We start from the raw sequence: 18,319 nt of genomic DNA, 5'->3' as shown, positions 1-18,319 counted from the left end.
ATTGGTGGCTGACTAAATACTTTTTTCCCCCACTGTATATGGTCTATACTTGAAATATTGGTTTCTCACTCATGGATGGCACATATTGTGATATGGGGGAGGGGAATGGGTGGGGTATTTGCAAATTAAAACTTGGGCATATTAGTACAGTGTGTAGTGTAGCATTCTACAGTATCCTACAGCTTATCTACATAATTCTATAGTAAATACTACCTACACATGATCGAGGGATACTACAGTGTGTAATATGCAGTAGTATTCTACACCATACTACAAAATTCCATAGTAAGTCAGACTAACCTTTCCCTTGCTAAAAGGTTTTGATGGCACCAGCCGATGAGTTGATCCCACCAAAGTTTTGCCGAGGCATCACACAATAGAAAAAATTAGCAATCATCTTATAAAATCATTCACAGTGCAAATCAGCAGGAATGCATCATTCAAGATATTTTAACGTGCATTTTGAGTTGACAATTAGACTATTGTTGCTATATCAAAATAGGACTCCAGAATGTCACTCTTTTGCAGTTCCTCAACGAGGTCAGTTCCTCTCTGCTTACCTCATGTCAAAATATAAGTCCCACAAGTTCTTGCTTTTTTTTTGCAGGTATGACGCACGTGCAGGACTTTTATTTTGACATGAGGTAAGCGGAGAGGAAGTGGGTCTACAACAGACACACGTTTGGAAAGCCTGTTTAACACGTTCTATTAGATGTTTTTTCTCAATTTCCCCCCTGCATAAGATCCAACCCTTTTAGTGTTGCTAAAAGCAGCTAGCTTCTTGGTAGCTAGTTATGAGGTTAGGAGATTGGGAACCTATCTGGGCTAGCTAAAACCAACTTCATAAAATTGCTAGGTGGCTAGTAGTATAACAGAGAAACAACAACAACAAAGTTAAATAAAAAAAACTGACGGGCTCCCTTTGGGCATGACGCCTCTGCTCTTAAAGGTCCAATGAAGCCATTTGTATCTGAATATAAAATCATTTCTGGGAAACAATTAAGTACCTTAATTGCTCCTTAAAAATAGCTCCTTAGCAAAAAGCTATTTCTCAAGCAAGACTTTTGCTAGGACTGTCTGGGAGTAGTCTAAGTTGGGAGGGGAAAACAAACAAACTAGTTCTTATTGGAAGAGAGGTTTGGAACTCTTTCTTATTGGTCTATTAACTAATAATGTCACCAGGCAGGCCAAAACTCTGTCCCACCAAAACAGGCAAAAATGTCAGGCAATCTTTTCAAACAGCTCTTACACTAAAATGGCATTGTCATCATTGTCAATATTTTACAGTATTATTCCAGCCTCATAGTGTGGAAATATATATAAAACACAGGAAAATCCGATTTTTTACTGCACTGGGCCTTTAGATCTTAATGTAGCCTACAGGTCTCTGCTATTTGCCCCTCATTTTTCTCGCCTCAGCCTCCACCTCCTATATCAACTGATCTGCTGTATCATTCAGGGATAAGTGACTACTTTTTGAGACAATGTTGAGGATTTACAATTCATTATCACTGTCGAAGAACAAAGCAGAGAGGTGATCTAGAAGCTACACTGATGTGACACCTGGTCTTATAGACTGCTGAGATCAATAGTGTATCTCTCTCAAAGGGTTACATCCTAACCCCTGGCAAGCTTGTGAGGGTTATGGCTCAGATAAGTTCTTTCTCTCAGATAACAATCTGAAAAGCTTTTGAGAATCCTCATTGCACACACTCAGGTTCTCGAAATAAGTGTTTTTTTCTACTCTTTAGATGACCAACATACTCAAAGCTAGAGATACAACAGTACTGTTTACACTGAAATGCAGTTTTACTTGACAGCCAGAAGAGATAGTCAGACTATTTCAAGTGTATTGTCTTGCTTTCTGTTTTGATGTAGAGGCGCTGGCATCAGATTCCACATGGTCACTAGATAAGCAGTGTGTCTCTGTATGGGGAAAGTGAGATGCCCCCTGAGATGGGACAGTATCATGGCACTTCAGACAGATGATGCCTCTTTCTTCAACCACAGGAAGAAAATTTCCATTCAAATAAAAGCCTTGGGGCCACAAATCTTCATGCATGCAGCTATTTCATTATTTAGAGGAACATAGGTGTAACATTATCTGACTGTGAACAGCATGACATATACAAGTGTGCAGGTTGTGAATAATAGGATATTAGCCACTCAACAGAACATCTTGTATTTCGTCATGACTCATGGCTCATGGTAATAATACACTCTCTGTGCATTAGTGCAATATCCTTTGCCAAGATAATCCATCCACCTGACAGGTGTGGCATATCAAGAAGCTGATTAAACAGCATGATCATTACACACAGGTGCACCTTGTGCTGGGGACAATAAAAGGCCATTCTAAAATGTGCAGGTTTGTCACACAACACAATGCCACAAATGTCTCAAGTTATGAGGGAGCGTGCAATTGGCATGCTGAATGCAGGAAAGTCCACCAGAGCAGTTACCAGATAATTGAATGTTCATTTCTCTACCATAAGCTGCCTCCAATGTCGTTTTTGAGAATTTGGCAGTACGCCCAACCGGTCTCACAACCGTAGACCATGTGTAACCACGCCAGCTCAGGACCTCCACATCCAGCTTCTTCACCTGCAGGATCGTGTGAGACCAGACACCCGGACAGCTGATGAAACTGTGGGTTTGCACAACCGAATAATTTCTACACAAACTGTCAGAAACCGTCTCAGGGAAGCTCATCTACATGCTCGTCGTCCTCACCAGGGTCTTGACCTGACTGCAGTTCGGCATCGTAACCGACTTCAGTGGGCAAATGCTCACCTTCGATGGCCACTGGCACGCTGGAGAAGTGTGCTCTTCACGGATGAATCCCGGTTTCAACTGTACCGGGCAGATGGCAGACAGAGTGTATGGCGTTGTGTGGGCGAGCAGTTTGCTGGTGTCAACGTTGTGAACAGAGTGCCCCATGGTGGCGGTGGGGTTATGGTATGGGCAGGCATAAGCTACGGACAATGAACACAATTGCATTTTATCGATGGCAATTTGAATGCACAGAGATACCATGACGAGATCCTGAGGCCCATTGTCGTGCCATTCATCTGCCGCCATCACCTCATGTTTCAGCATGATAATGCATGGCCCCATGTCGCAAGGATCTGTACACAATTCCTGGAAGCTGAAAATCAGCCTACTCACCAGACATGTCACCCATTGAGCATGTTTTGTTTGCTCTGGATCGACGTGTACGGCAGCGTGTTCCAGTTCCCACCAATATCCAGCAACTTCGCACTACCATTAAAGGGGAGTGGGACAACATTCCACAGGCCACAATAAACAGCCTGATCAACTCTATATGAAGGAGATATGTTGCCCTGCATGAGGCAAATGGTGGTCACACCAGATACTGACTGGTTTTCTGATCCACGCCCCTACCTTTTTTAAAAGGTATCTGTGACCAGCAGATGCATATCTGTATTCCTAGTCATGTGAAATCCATAGATTAGGGTCTAATGAATTTATTTCAATTGACTGATATCCTTATATGAACTGTAACTCAGTCAAATCTTTGAAATTGTTGCATGTTGCATTTATATTTTGGTTCAGTGTATTTTAGAGTAACGCCCTCTTCTTTGCGTAGCATGGTATTCAGTTAAAACGAAGACAACTCCCAATGGGACAGTGAGATAAATAAAGAGTTGGTGTTGAGCCCTCTGGGGGCGTTTCGTTGATAGATAGCCTGGTCATCTTTTTTGTAGGGGTTACATTTTTCGTTAGGGCAAATCAACTCTGACATTTTAAAATGGATATTACAAACTTTATAAGCCTTTTTAAACCTTGAATACACTATAAGTTTGCATTTCCTTCTGTGCAGGAAAATTCTCAGCAACAAAAGAGTGATCAAATTAAGAGCCTACATCTGTAGAGCTGCAAGCGAGAGCAGGGGAAACTGAAATCTGCAGGCTACTCTGATATGCATTGCCCATGTTTGCACTGACAACGTGTGAGTGAGAGATCCAGAACAATTCTCCCCCGGCCCCTTGAAATTACTCGTCCACCGCCACCAACTCAGCAAGTGATACCATGGTTGTTGAGAGCGGCAACTTCAATTTCAGCACGGAGGACAGCTCCAGGACGAACCTCAGCGCTAATGACAGTGTCCGCGACACTCTCGTGTCCAAAGAGCAGTCCGAACTCAGTAGGACAGGGCACACAGTGGTAGCCGTGTTTCTCGGTGTCATTTTCCTGTTAGGATTCCTCAGCAATTTATTCGTCCTTCTCGTCTTTGCGCGGTTTCAGGTGCTGAGGACACCCATCAACCTCATCCTGATCAACATCAGCGTGAGCGACATGCTGGTGTGTATCTTCGGAACTCCCTTTAGTTTTGCCGCGAGCCTCTATGGTAGATGGCTCATTGGAGCCCACGGGTGCAAGTGGTACGGTTTCGCCAACTCGCTTTTTGGTGAGTTGACTTGATGACCTATAAGCTTCCTATCCTGTTCGTTTTAGAGAGACTGGAATCCGAGGAAGAAACGTACATCATCTCATGTTTCAACAGGTCCCCTCACGCCATGCTCTCTGCCTTGTGTGAGAGACGCTACATGTAGTCTTGAATATGATGGATGATGAATTAACATAACAGCATAATAAGCAAAGAACAGTTTTGATCTTTGAGACACACTACAGTCAGTTTGACTGGTAAAGAGACATACTGTATTTTGGGTCAAATGTTCAGAGTCAAAACAGTCTTTCTTGATGAATTTTGGTATTTTGTTGTTATGTAGGCCTAAGTTTACACTGTATTTTGTCCATAGCTCAACAATATACAAACTGTCCCCTTGGTTAAAGTGTCTGGAGACAGTGTGTCATTTATATTGTAGGTTTTAGAGTACAAGGGTATGAGTTATGGATTGCAATGTGAAAACATTTACTTCCTCTATGTTCAAGCATATGAATGCGTGTGCCACATGCATTGTAATGGTCAACTGGCAATGTACTGTATCTAGACATTCTGGACAATGTATTGTATAGCCTATATGTTTGATGAAGTCCACAGGAAGAGTTTTGCATTATGCTCACCACATCTACCACTCTACCTCCACCCATTTCTCTGTGCAGGCATTGTTTCTCTAGTATCCCTGGCAATTCTCTCCTACGAGCGCTACTCCACGATATTGTGTTACACAAAGGCTGACCCATCTGACTACAAGAAGGCCTGGCTTGCCATCGCAGGTGCCTGGCTCTACTCCTTGGTGTGGACGGTGCCACCTTTCTTTGGCTGGGGCAGCTACGGTCCCGAGGGCCCAGGCACCATGTGCTCAGTGCAGTGGCACCAGCGCTCTTCTAGGAACATCTCCTATGTCACCTGCCTCTTCATCTTCTGCCTCCTACTTCCCCTGCTGCTCATGATCTTCTGCTATGGAAAGATCCTCTTTGCCATCCATGGGGTGAGTCAGTGTTATTGGTCAACACTGTACTGATTATTTTCATCACGGTGTGTATTTTGATGATGATGGTGGGCATGCTTGCATGCTAAGATGACAATGGCCACAAGGATAATCATGTCAAGGTTGATTATGTCACTCGACTGTTTGTCACACAAGAGTTTTCATAGCTTTGCCCTGAGTAAACATCTTCACCCCTCTCTGATGGCAGCATCAGTCTCTCAAAAAAGCATATTTCATCTCCCTCTCCAGAGAGCCATCAATCTGCCATGGCTCTGTCCTAGACCTCTCCCAAAACACTGCTCAGAGTGCTTCAGCTTGCTGCCTGACATATGTAGAAAATTGGTTAGGATCAAGGCAGCACAAATACGTTTTTAAAAAACTGTCGTTGAAAGGCAGCACTTACGCACTCTTTCATATCATGTCTCTGATGTGTCACTGAATGGCATTTTGGCACACCTCGTAATGTGTTTTGTTAATTTTAAAAAGGATAAACTAAACTATGCAGCCTTTAGGACTGTGTGATCACAGCAGAATGAATAGATTCCACATGTTATGGTGAAATATTAAAGAAAGTGGAAATGTCGCAATGTTTGTATAGCAGACCTTAGTTCAACATATTAGCAAGAAATCCTTGAACCACACATTGTCCACTGAAACCATTTATCATGTTGGGACAGCTGTGGAATTCTAGTGGGCCAACATCATTAATGCTCAGTTCTGCCAGCTGGCAGTCCTCACTCTGAAGGTGAGGCAGGCTGGCTAGTCCACCTTTCCACTACTGCAATAGTGAGACATTTGGGACATAAACAAATCAAAACATAAAGAATGCTTGACTCTCACACATTTTAGTGAAATATATATAGATGATGAGTAACAGCGGTTGTGGAAATGACACCGTCTGTCTTTCCTCCAGGGAAAAAGATGCCCAGAGAGGTCAGGTTTTCCAACCTTAACTAAAATTTGACTGTGTGGTTGTGGCCTTCGCCTTGTGGCGGAAGGTTGGGCGGAGATGGGGGAGAGCTGAGTTTGACTGAGACAGATGCTGACGCAACCTCGGTCTTGGTGGCTACAGTTCGTATAGGTCTCATGAATGAATCACCCCAGGGATTCTTTTTTAAAATCCAGATTGAATGTGTCTATCATTGGTCACTAATGACGACAACCTATGGTTCCACTGGCTCCCTTGTTTCTATACCCACGTCAGAGGGACCAAGGACATGACAACATCAGGAGTGTTTTGTAGAAGACTAACTGCCGTAGAGGACATTCTGATGGTAACCAGAATTTCTCAAGGCCCTTCTGAAACCAAACGCTCGGAGGAGTACCCACATTGCCTGTCCTATATCCTAACATAAACGAATAAGTCTTTATTCACTCTCCTTTTATTCAGGTAGATATTCCCTGTGGCCATTTAGGAACACATTTCCTTTGTGTTGGGCCAAAAATGCATGCCGCTTGGGTATGATTTTGAGCACCAGTTTTGCTATGCTTATACATTGTAGACCTACTGTGGTTTTATGCATTAGGCGGTCTTCAATACAACTTTACTTTCTCAGAAAATCTGTAGAACTCAATAATGACTGCACTGTAGGAGGCTGACAAGTTTAAATGACATGAGGTTGTTGATTTACCCCCGTTGTGTTTGATTTCCTTTCACAGTTGTCAAGGCTTGTTCCACTCCAGTGTGCGTCTATTTTTTGTGGTTCAATTATTAAGATGAGAGACTACTTTTCATGTATATAATCAAGTTGAGATTGAGTTTAGTCAGATTTCTCTGTTTCAGACATGTTTTCTTATTTTTTGAAAAATGCGACAAAATTAGTTACTAGGTATTCCACATCTGAGTTGCTAAATTTTGTATTTATTTTTATTTCACCTTTATTTAACCAGGTAAGCCAGTTGAGAACAAGTTCTCATTTACAACTGCGACCTGGCCAAGATAAAGCAAAGCAGTGCGATAAAAACAACAACACAGAGTTACATATGGGGTAAAACAAAACAAAGTCAAAAATACAACAGAAAATATATATACAGTGTGTGCAAATGTAGTAAATTATGGAGGTAAGGCAATAAATAGGCCATAGTGCAAAATAGTTACAATTTAGTATTAACACTGGAATGATAGATGTGCAAAAGATGATGTGCAAATAGAGATACTGGGGTGCAAATTAGCAAAATAAATAACAATATGGGGATGAGGTAGTTGGGTGGGCTAATTTCAGAATTGCTGTGTACAGGTGCATTGATCGGTAAGCTGCTCTGACAACTGATGCTTAAAGTTAGTGAGGGAGATAAGAGTCTCCAGCTTCAGAGATTTTTGCAGTTTGTTCCAGTCATTGGCAGCAGAGAACTGGAAGGAATGGCGGCCAAAGGAGGTGTTGGCTTTGGGGATGACCAGTGAGGTATACCTGCTGGAGCGCATACTACGGGTGGGTGTTGCTATGGTGACTAATGAGCTAAAATAAGGAGGGGATTTGCCTAGAAGTGATTTATAGATGGCCTGGAGCCAGTGGGTTTGGCGACGAATATGTAGTGAGGACCAGCCAACAAGAGCGTACAGGTTACAATGGTGGGTAATATATGGGGCTTTGGTGACAAAATGGATGGCACTGTGATATATTACATCCAATTTGCTGAGTAGAGTGTTGGAGGCTATTTTGTAAATGACATCGCCGAAGTCAAGGATCGGTAGGATAGTCAGTTTTACGAGGGCATGTTTGGCAGCATGAGTGAAGGAGGCTTTGTTGCGAAATAGGAAGCCGATTCTAGATCTAACTTTTGATTGGAGATGTTTAATGTGAGTCTGGAAGGAGAGTTTACAGTCTAACCAAACACCTAGGTATTTGTAGTTGTCCACATACTCTAGGTCAGACCCGCCGAGAGTAGTGATTCTAGTCGGGTGGGCGGGTGCAAGCAGCGTTCGGTTGAAGAGCATGCATTTAGTTTTACTAGGTTTTAAGAGCAGTTGGAGGCTACGGAAGGATGGCGTTGAAGCTCGTTTGGACAGTGTCCAATGAAGGGCCAGATGTATACAAAATGGTGTCGTCCGCATAGAGGTGGATCCGAGCGTCACCAGCAGCAAGAGCGAAATCATTGATATACACAGAGAAAAGAGTTAGCCCGAGAATTGAACCCTGTGGCACCCCCATAGAGACTGCCAGAGGTCCAGACAACAGGCCCTCCGATTTGACACATTGAACTCTAAATTGTAATTGATGGGGGCTAATATTGCTTTACATCCATCAACAAGAAGTTATCTCCACCCCACTATTATCATAATTACCTATAGTTTACCACGCAGGGAGAACTATTAGTTGCATGCAGTATATCAAATTATTAATGGATTACATGGAAATACATAAGAATACTCATGCAGAAAAACATTGGAGGTCATGACATCATAATTTCTTAAGTGGGCAAACAGAATATGTATAGACCTCAAGGAGTAAATCAATTATCATTTAGTTTTACTTTATGACGGGGACTCAGTGTTGTTTTCTATCATTTAACTATTCGATATCAGGACTCAAGCCTATTCCATGGGGGTTTGGCCACCACCCTTTAGCCATTATTAACCATGGCCTCTAGCTTCTATGCCTGTTTTTAGGTGGAAATCTCACACCCTATGACTGTCTGTGTAATGGTTATATGATTACCCTGCATAAACATTAAATAAGCATGTTTTATGTGTTCATTCCCTGATATACCGAAATCATGAGGCGACCTTTACACTGCTGTTACTATAACCTAAACCTGACCGCTGAGAATGTTAATGACCTTTTCCAGATGGTAGTGAGGACTTTGTACAGGGTTTTGATTATAGACATCCGTCAGTGTAAGTAACTTGAATAAAATGTCTTATCTCCTCAGGTAGCCAAAATCAACCAGTCGTCTGCACAGCGGCGGGAGACCCATGTGTTGGTGATGGTTGTCTCCATGGTGTCCTGCTACCTGCTCTGCTGGATGCCCTACGGGGTGGTGGCTCTGCTGGCCACTTTCGGACAGGTTGGCCTGGTCAGCCCCACCACAAGCATCGTCCCCTCCATCCTCGCCAAAAGTAGCACTTTTCTCAACCCTATCATATATGGGCTTTTAAACAACCAGGTAACGGCTTATCAGTGGGACACTGGCCATTGTGATTTGATATGGAAATGGAAACATTTATTACACAGTGTACGCATTGATGATATCATGTGTGCCAGTTCTACAGGTGCTTCCTGGCCTTCATGAGCTGTGGGTCAGAACCAGCAGGCAGCCACACCCTCCACACCCTGCCCAGCAGCCGAGTGTTTGGCCCTAATGGCAACTCCCCAGCCCGAAAGGAGCCTGTCACATTCCCTGGTACACGCAAGCCTCTGGACGGCAGTGGGACCTCCTCTAAGACTCAGACATGTGGCCAGCAGAGAGAGAAACCTGACCTGGTCCTCCTGGTTGTGCACTACACCCCTTGAGAAAGAGTCCACTCCCCAGCTCATAAGAGCCAAAACACATGGTGCCCACACTGCAAAATGAAATGATAGAGGAAGTTATCTATGCTGCTGCAAACTGGAGATACCAAATTATCTCTCTTTTCATTAGATTGTGTTATTTGTCACCTGGATATGTAAATACTCGGTCATTTATAGTGCAGCAACCTTTTCCTTCACCCTGTGGTTGAGTGTGTGCTGTTCGGCCACAAGATGGCAGCCTGCTGTAACAATGGCCTATATTGAAGTCTGTATAGATAAAAACATTCATCTATCTTAGTAAGCCCAGCCCCATGTACCACCAGATGTAAGATCTCTTATATACAGTGGGGGGAAAAGTATTTAGTCAGCCACCAATTGTGCAAGTTCTCCCACTTAAAAAGATTAGAGAGGCCTGTAATTTTCATCATAGGTACACGTCAACTATGACAGACAAAATGAGAAAAGAAATTCCAGAAAATCACATTGTAGGATTTTTAATGAATTTATTTGCAAATTATGGTGGAAAATAAGTATTTGTTCAATAACAAAAGTTTCTCAATACTTTGTTATATACCCTTTGTTGGCAATGACACAGGTCAAACGTTTTCTGTAAGTCTTCACAAGGTTTTCACACACTGTTGCTGGTATTTTGGCCCAATCCTCCATGCAGATCTCCTCTAGAGCAGTGATGTTTTGGGGCTGTCGCTGGGCAACACGGACTTTCAACTCCCTCCAAAGATTTTCTATGGGGTTGAGATCTGGAAACTGGCTAGGCCACTCCAGGACCTTGAAATGCTTCTTACGAAGCCACTCCTTCGTTGCCCGGGCGGTGTGTTTGGGATGATTGTCATGCTGAAAGACCCAGCCACATTTCATCTTCAATGCCCTTGCTGATGGAAGGAGGTTTTCACTCAAAATCTCACGATACATGGCCCCATTCATTCTTTCCTTTACACGGATCAGTCGTCCTGGTCCCTTTGCAGAAAAACAGCCCCAAAGCATGATGTTTCCACCCCCATGCTTCACAGTAGGTATGGTGTTCTTTGGATGCAACTCAGCATTCTTTGTCCTCCAAACATGACGAGTTGAGTTTTTACCAAAAAGTTATATTTTGGTTTCATCTGACCATATGACATTCTCCCAATCCTCTTCTGGATCATCCAAATGCACTCTAGCAAACTTCAGACGGGCCTGGACATGTACTGGCTTAAGCAGGGGGACACGTCTGGCACTGCAGGATTTGAGTCCCTGGCGGCGTAGTGTGTTACTGATGGTAGGCTTTGTTACTTTGGGCCCAGCTCTCTGCAGGTCATTCACTAGGTCCCCCCGTGTGGTTCTGGGATTTTTGCTCACCGTTCTTATGATCATTTTGACCCCACGGGGTGAGATCTTGCGTGGAGCCCCAGATCGAGGGAGATTATCAGTGGTCTTGTATGTCTTCCATTTCCTAATAATTGCTCCCACAGTTGATTTCTTCAAACCAAGCTGCTTACCTATTGCAGATTCAGTCTTCCCAGCCTGGTGCAGGTCTACAATTTTGTTTCTGGTGTCCTTTGACAGCTCTTTGGTCTTGGCCATAGTGGAGTTTGGAGTGTGACTGTTTGAGGTTGTGGACAGGTGTCTTTTATACTGATAACAAGTTCAAACAGGTGCCATTAATACAGGTAACGAGTGGAGGACAGAGGAGCCTCTTAAAGAATAAGTTACAGGTCTGTGAGAGCCAGAAATCTTGCTTGTTTGTAGGTGACCAAATACTTATTTTCCACCATAATTTGCAAATAAATTCATTAAAAATCCTACAATGTGATTTTCTGGAGAAAAAAAAATCTCAATTTGTCTGTTATAGTTGACGTGTACCTATGATGAAAATTACAGGCCTCTCTCATCTTTTTAAGTGGGAGAACTTGCACAATTGGTGGCTGACTAAATACTTTTTTTCACCACTGTATAATCTTTGTATCAAGCGGTCGGTGAATTGATGTGTCTGCAGATCTTGATAGCAGTTTTCCGGTGTAGATTATGAGACAAAAACCCCTTATTCATCATGGGTTCTCTCTTTCAAATGTAACTATAAATTGGATGCCTTTTTGTGTACGCATGTTCAAACACAGTAACATTCACAATGCTCCCGATTTTCATGTTGATGGTTGTCACATTATTAAGAGGCTCTGATAGGCTCCTAACCTTTTCTTTATCTATGAACATTGTTACACTTTGACATTAGGTTATGATTGATGTAGTGACCTGTTTAATAAACATGTTTTACAAACATAATGTAAAGGAAGATTCAGTATTATTTGTATGAAAAAATGTATGCACTCACTAACTGTAAGTCGCTCTGGATAAGAGCATTTGCTAAATGACTAAAAATGTAAATGTAAATATTTGGACCATCACCCTGCTGAAAGGCTGCCTGCTACATCTCCTCTTCACCACTAGATGGCACTATGAGCCCCAATGGGCTTTTATCGCTTCAATGAACCACACCTCACACAATGGAATTCCACTAGCAGAGGTAAACCACTTCTAAGGTCATGGCTAGAAGGGTTTCAGCTTTTGTCAGAATTGACTTCTCGTAGCAGGTTTAGGAGAACTTACACAGCAGGTTAGGAGAATAAACGTGGCAGGTTAGGAAAGGGTTAGCTAAAATGCACCAAAAAAATATATACATTTAAAGATACATTTGACAAAAGCTGGAATCCCATCTATACATGACCCACTTCAAACCTATGTGATTCATGATGTATCTGCCCCCTTTTGAAGTCCTGTGAAGTTGATTCTTCCTCTTCTTTCTGCATGCATCTACTATACGAGGGGGCTTATAATATAGCAATAGCTAATATATCTGTCCAAAATGACCCAGATGTGAAGATAGGAAAGTGGATAAAAATAGGGACCAAAGCAAATGTCTGTAGAGGGAGGGGACTGGGATGGAGGGAGGGGACTGGAGGGAGGGGACTGGGATAGAGGGAGGGGACTGGGATGGTGGGAGGGGACTGGGATGGAGGGAGGGGACCGGGATGGAGGGAGGGGACCGGGATGGAGGGAGGGGACTGGGATGTAGGGGGGAGAGAGTAATAGATTGGGCCAGTGCACTGAGCCCAGCAGGTGGGTGGTCAGGGGTAGATGTGTACCCTACTAGCCTGGAGGCTTGGCCTGGCACTGAAAGGAGAGACTCCTGAAAATAAGATGAAAAGTAATGAAGGGGAGTAGACACAAATGCACGCGCACACACACACACACACACAGAGAAAATAAATACTTTGGAATCAGAAAAGCGGAGCGACATTTTTGATGAATGATGAGGACCTATAATGTTGTACAAACAGTTTCTCTTTCTCATCTCTCTTCAGAGAATCAACTAATAGTCGACTATAAACGGTTTTGTGAATGCTACGTACCTTTACTTACCTACTCTCCTCATCAGCCTCAACTGTAGATGGAATTTCATGTTTGTTCATCAGTTTCTCCTCTCCCAAATTTTCCAAAGAGGTGGAAGATTCATTTTTGTTCAGTTGAGTGAGTACGAGGGATGAGAGAAGAGCCAGTAGGAGGTCTTAATCTGTGACTGGTTAGGCCCCTCACCTCCTCCTCCTCCCCTGCCTGTTTCCATGGTTGCAGGGCCGGGGCCCCCCTCCTGCTGAGCCCTGATCCAAGACAGGCCAGCACCTCAGCAGGGGCACAATTACTGCAGCCTCAAGCCTGTCACCACAACCTTCACCACCACCACCACCATGGCTGACCGCTCCTCTCCTATGACAGGAGTCTCCTCAGAACAGTGCCATGGAGGGCAATGAGGATTATTATGGTGAAGAGGAATGAGGAGAACAGGGAAGATGAAGATATGGGGGCATTTTGGAAATCAAAAAATCGAAATCAAATATGTGGCAACCATGATTACTCAGTCGCTTGTGAAATTGGTGTGATATTACTGAGTACACATTTTATATTTGTGAGGTTGTGCCCCAAAACGTAGAACCGACAGGAAGTCTGTTGACATTGGCACAGCCTGGCTATCCTTAAAAATCAACACGACTAGACCCCCTCAACGATGGCAGACAATTGCGTGACAAAGGGCCGTTCGAAACTGCTTATATGGGTTGATCCTCTTAGAACGTACTGCCAGCTAAGCCAGCAGATCTATACGAATAGAACTGAAGGGTAGGTTAAAGAGGTGAGTAAGAGTTGTGTGCCAATTCAATGCCAACAGTAAAATAAACACCTGCAATAGATAATACATGAATGGTGCAGTGCATGGATTTAAATATCGGTTCTCTCTGCTCCCGTGCTCATTGTCAGAATGCATTCATTCTATTAATCTGATAAAGGATATCCAGGTATTTCAACACAATTTGTTAATTTGCTAAACAGATGACATCTCATAGGCTATATTGAGAGCAGATGAATGTACATATATACACAATGTACAGCATCATAATAAATAAACAGGGAAAAACAAAATTTAAGTCTTACCAATTTATTGGCCATTTGGGATACACTGCACCAATAGAATCCATTCCATCAAATCAACGAGCCATGAATTAAAGGACACAATTATTATTTTTTTTAAAGGTCAGATTTATGTAATTTATTTTATGCTTCCTGTTATTTATTAAACTTTTGCCTTGTTCTATGGTAGTTTACATTTAGCTTTCATTTAATTTTTTAAACAACAGATGCCTACTTGAGTCTGAATCTGATGCTAGTTTGACAAACTGAACATAGGCTTCTATCAGATGTATTTAAATAGAACTGAACAACATAGGCCTATTCCAGATGTATTTAAATCGAACTGAACAACATTGGCCTCTACCAGATGTATTTAAATCGAACAACATAGGCCTCTACCAGATATATTTAAATCTAACTGAACAACATTGGCCTCTACCAGATGTATTTAAATCGAACAACATAGGCCTCTACCAGATGTATTTAAATCGAACTGAACAACATTGGCCTCTACCAGATGTATTTAAATCGAACAACATAAGCCTCTACCAGATGTATTTACAAATTTTCACTTGATGTTCAACTGAACACTTTCAGATTATTTTGTGTCTTGGGGGCAGTAATGGGTTGTCAACTTTTGCTTTGTCCTCAAATGCTGGCTCTTGTGACTCATTTAGCAAAAGGTAGGCTACCACTCCCAACATCAAAAAAATAAACGCCTAAACATCTATACAAATGGATCTTATCTAAGTTATTAGACTCAACATCGTATAAATTGTCCATAAACATGTTTCTTATTAAAGTTGACTGAAGTTGCATGCCTCTTATGAATATAATAGAAATATAATTTTTATTTGATTTATTTATTCTCGCAAATGTATACACCAACATAATAAATTCCAACAAAAATACAATTAAATAAATGATATTATAAACGGTATATTTTAAGCAATTCATTTTTATATTGTTGTTTTCAAAGGGCGACATGGCATGTCGACCACAGTAGACCTATCTTTTTCTGTCTTAAAACAGATTCTGACAAAAGAGCTCAAATCGGCTAGCACTAGCCTATTAACATGCAAATAGGCCTATTCTGTCCTTGTACTCAATGTATTAATACATTTCCTCTGTCATCTGCTTTCCTTCTTTCTTTTTATACACTTAGTTTCTATAGGTTTATTTTGCTTTTTCTTATTCATTTCGTATCTTTTTGTCTTTCATCACGTTTAATTTATTTGTTTATTTATCAGTAGCCTATAGGCTTATTTGGAGGCCTATCTATTAATTTAAAGGCTTTGTGTGGGTCACATTTTCATCTGTTAAATAGTAATTATGTAGGCTATTCCAAGGATAAGACTTTTCCCAACATTTGGGAAGATACAGAATAAAGATCACTCCAAAAGTATTGCAATTAATCATCATTTTATGATGGGGCCTTTAAAGCGTAACACTAAGGCAATGCATAGGCCTATACCCTGTGTTTTCTGTACCTTTGTTGAAAACTTGGCAAACGTAGGCCTATAGGCCTGTGTTCCTAATTCTATAGAAGTTGTAGTGTTCCCACTTGGACTACTTGGACAGTTAACCATTTCAAACGTACCATTCAACCAATTTGGTTGAGAGATCCTCTTTAAATATTGACTTGACCAGCAGCATGGATGTTTTTGTCGAGTCTTCGATGGTTGAGGATGTAGGTCTACACGGAGCTGGTGGCGTGGACGACTCATATCCAGAAGTTCCCGTTGGAGAGTTCGCCAAGGTTTGAGATTTGTGAACCTGCTAAGTGAGAACATTTATTGTACATTTGATAATTTAAAACTGTATTTTTTGATTGATCCCCCCAAAAAATTAAACCGCCTATGTAGTCCTTCAGTTGTTTTTGTAATCTGTTGTGTGTTTTTTTAAATTATAAATAACGCAGAAAGGTGATTTCTAGGTCATATGCCTATAGGTAACTGCCAAAATAAAGGAAACACTTGAGTAAATGAGGGATAAAAAGTATATTGAAAGCAGTTGCTTCCACACAGGTGTGGTTCCTGAGTTAATTAAGCAATTTTCATCTCATCATGCTTAGGGTCATGTAAGCTGTTCTGGCTCGCGGTGGCCTAACGCCCTATTTACACTAGGTTGGTGTTTCCTGTATTTAGGCAGTTACCGGTACCTTTGCATTCATTCTCCAGAAAATATGGCTTACCTTCGAGTGTTTCCTCAGAGAGCTGGGATGAGTGTAGGCCTTGTTGCATACCTTGCAGATGTATGGCTTGTCTGAGGTATGAACGTGCATGTGTTTTTTTCGGTCGCTGCTATTTGCGAACCGCCTGTCGCAGCCTTCGAATTCGCATTTGAAGGGCTTCTCACCTGCCAAAGAAAATGTGTAGCCTAATTTTAACATAGAAATGAAGTTCACAAATTGTAATGTGTTGTGCGTCAAAATTGCATTTGGATAGGCCTATTGACGTGTAATTGGCCAAAGTTGGACCCATAGCAGTCTTAAACAGAGAGAGCATTGTAACTTCAACCATGTTTAAATAAAACATGAAATATTGTGTGTTAGGCCGGTTGGTTTGATAGCATGTATGGCAGGCTCATTACCAGTATGAATCCTTTTATGTATTTTCAAGTTTTCCGACCTGGCAAACATTTTTCCACAGCCATGAAACGGACAATTGAATGGCTTTTCTCCAGTGTGTACACGAATGTGGTTGACTAATTTATACTTTGCTTTAAAAGATTTGCCTAATCTCGGACAATCCTCCCAAAAGCAAGTATGCAGACCCTGGTCTGGACCGCCGACGTGATCCATGGAGACGTGCGTAACCAGCTCGAACATGGAGCAAAACATGTTGCCGCACGTTTTTTGGGGTTGATTCGTCTGATTCTCATCTATCCATTTACAAGTGACGTCCTGCTTAGAGGGCTGTCGCATGTATCGAAAGAAAGCACCGTGACCATTCTGTGTTGCCACTCTCATGCCCATATCCACATTGTGATCAAAGTGGAGCTGGGTATCACTGAAATGCGGGATGGAGACTGGTTGATGCGGATCTGCTCCCACGTATATGTCTCTCTGTGTACCCAAATGCGCCCTGCTATTCGCCATGTATCCATTTGGGGATGCGCTCTGTTCGCCTATAGATGAAAAGAGAGTGTGCGCTGGGTTTTCAGAGATACTTGGGGGAATTCGCACACTTCCTGTTGAGGTGCGGCTGAAAAATCCGCGCCGAGTATCTCTTGCTGCGGAATCGATAATGTCTGGAGTGCGATAGGTGAACGTAAAATTCCTGGAGTCGATAGCTGTGTATCCATGTGAACCGAAGTGCCCTCCGTAGCGGCTTCCTAGCGCAGCTGCGTATCCAGAGACTTTGGCAATCAACTGGGACTTCTTTGCAGGGGCAATGTCTTGACACGCGGCAATGAGATTGAAGTCTGCGAAGTGAGAGGTCTCTCCATACGGGCTGATCCCTAACCGAAGGTCGTTGCCCCCGGGTTCATGTTGTCTTGGTATTCCAACGCCAAGCGCGGAGAATTGCGCACCACGGTCAACTAGCTTGGTCATTGAAGCGCAGAAGATGGAAAACGAATAAAGCAATACGGAAACCTTTTACATCTTTATAACAGCCAAATGGTCTCCAAAATGGCCATACTGCGCGAAAATCGTATGTATGCTTCCATTCTGTTAAATGTAGGCTAACCTCAAGGTTTTCAGAGGGCACAAACAGTGAGAGGGGGTCAAACTCCCACAACTTTTGATTGCGTAGCCTAAATGTATTTGGTCGAATCAAGTCAATCACTCCACCCAAATACGACAACAGCGGCGCCCATACAGTAAACCAATGACATCCAATATAACCTCTTGGCACGTGATTTTCGCACAGTGAATTAATTGACAAGCTATTTCCTCATTGGCAAACTGGTAGCCTGCATGCCCTCTACATAGAAAGCGTCTGTAGTAGTAACATTAAACCCGTCAAGCTGTCGTATTTATTGACTATCAAAAAGTGTAGC

At 42.4% G+C, this 18,319-nt stretch overlaps 2 protein-coding genes across 3 annotated transcripts; one reads left to right on the top strand and one right to left on the bottom strand.

Annotated features, from left to right (window-relative positions):
• Nucleotides 1-4,053: 4,053 nt before the first annotated feature.
• LOC121578935 (pinopsin-like) lies at nt 4,054-9,868 on the top strand. The gene is made up of 4 exons (XM_041893231.1): nt 4,054-4,432; nt 5,089-5,417; nt 9,288-9,521; nt 9,620-9,868. Exons 1-4 carry the CDS (start codon nt 4,054-4,056, stop codon nt 9,866-9,868), a joined length of 1,191 nt encoding a protein of 396 aa, XP_041749165.1.
• A 4,475-nt stretch (nt 9,869-14,343) lies between these two features.
• On the bottom strand, nt 14,344-18,091 carry LOC121580255 (zinc finger protein ZIC 3-like). Of its 2 annotated transcripts, none has more exons than XM_041895309.2 (3): nt 16,907-18,091; nt 16,509-16,672; nt 14,344-16,093 (listed from the first exon to the last, which is right to left on the bottom strand). In XM_041895309.2, exons 1-3 carry the CDS (start codon nt 17,868-17,870, stop codon nt 15,905-15,907), a joined length of 1,317 nt encoding a protein of 438 aa, XP_041751243.1. In that variant the 5' UTR covers nt 17,871-18,091; the 3' UTR covers nt 14,344-15,904. The 2 variants fall into 2 exon arrangements, with proteins under 2 accessions (XP_041751243.1, XP_041751244.1); XM_041895310.2 differs by having other exon boundaries at nt 14,344-16,090.
• Nucleotides 18,092-18,319: the final 228 nt, after the last annotated feature.

The sequence above is a fragment of the Coregonus clupeaformis genome, chromosome 13, assembly GCF_020615455.1.
Source record: "Coregonus clupeaformis isolate EN_2021a chromosome 13, ASM2061545v1, whole genome shotgun sequence".
NCBI classification, from domain to species: Eukaryota; Metazoa; Chordata; class Actinopteri; order Salmoniformes; family Salmonidae; genus Coregonus; species Coregonus clupeaformis.
This window is presented reverse-complemented; position numbering and strand designations above follow the sequence as displayed.

What these genes read in the sequence shown, in the direction of transcription:
- LOC121578935 (XM_041893231.1), top strand. Translation starts at nt 4,054, where the DNA reads ATGGTTGTTGAGAGCGGCAACTTCAATTTCAGCACGGAGGACAGCTCC. An exon ending in TCCTCTTTGCCATCCATGGG is followed by an intron (nt 5,418 to 9,287) that starts GTGAGTCAGTGT and finishes TTATCTCCTCAG; the next exon opens with GTAGCCAAAATCAACCAGTC. An exon ending in ATGGGCTTTTAAACAACCAG is followed by an intron (nt 9,522 to 9,619) that starts GTAACGGCTTAT and finishes CATGTGTGCCAG; the next exon opens with TTCTACAGGTGCTTCCTGGC.
- LOC121580255 (XM_041895309.2), bottom strand. Translation starts at nt 17,870, where the DNA reads ATGACCAAGCTAGTTGACCGTGGTGCGCAATTCTCCGCGCTTGGCGTT. An exon ending in ACATAAAAGGATTCATACTG is followed by an intron (nt 16,673 to 16,906) that starts GTAATGAGCCTG and finishes TTTCTTTGGCAG; the next exon opens with GTGAGAAGCCCTTCAAATGC. An exon ending in CTCTGAGGAAACACTCGAAG is followed by an intron (nt 16,094 to 16,508) that starts GTAAGCCATATT and finishes GTTCTCACTTAG; the next exon opens with CAGGTTCACAAATCTCAAAC.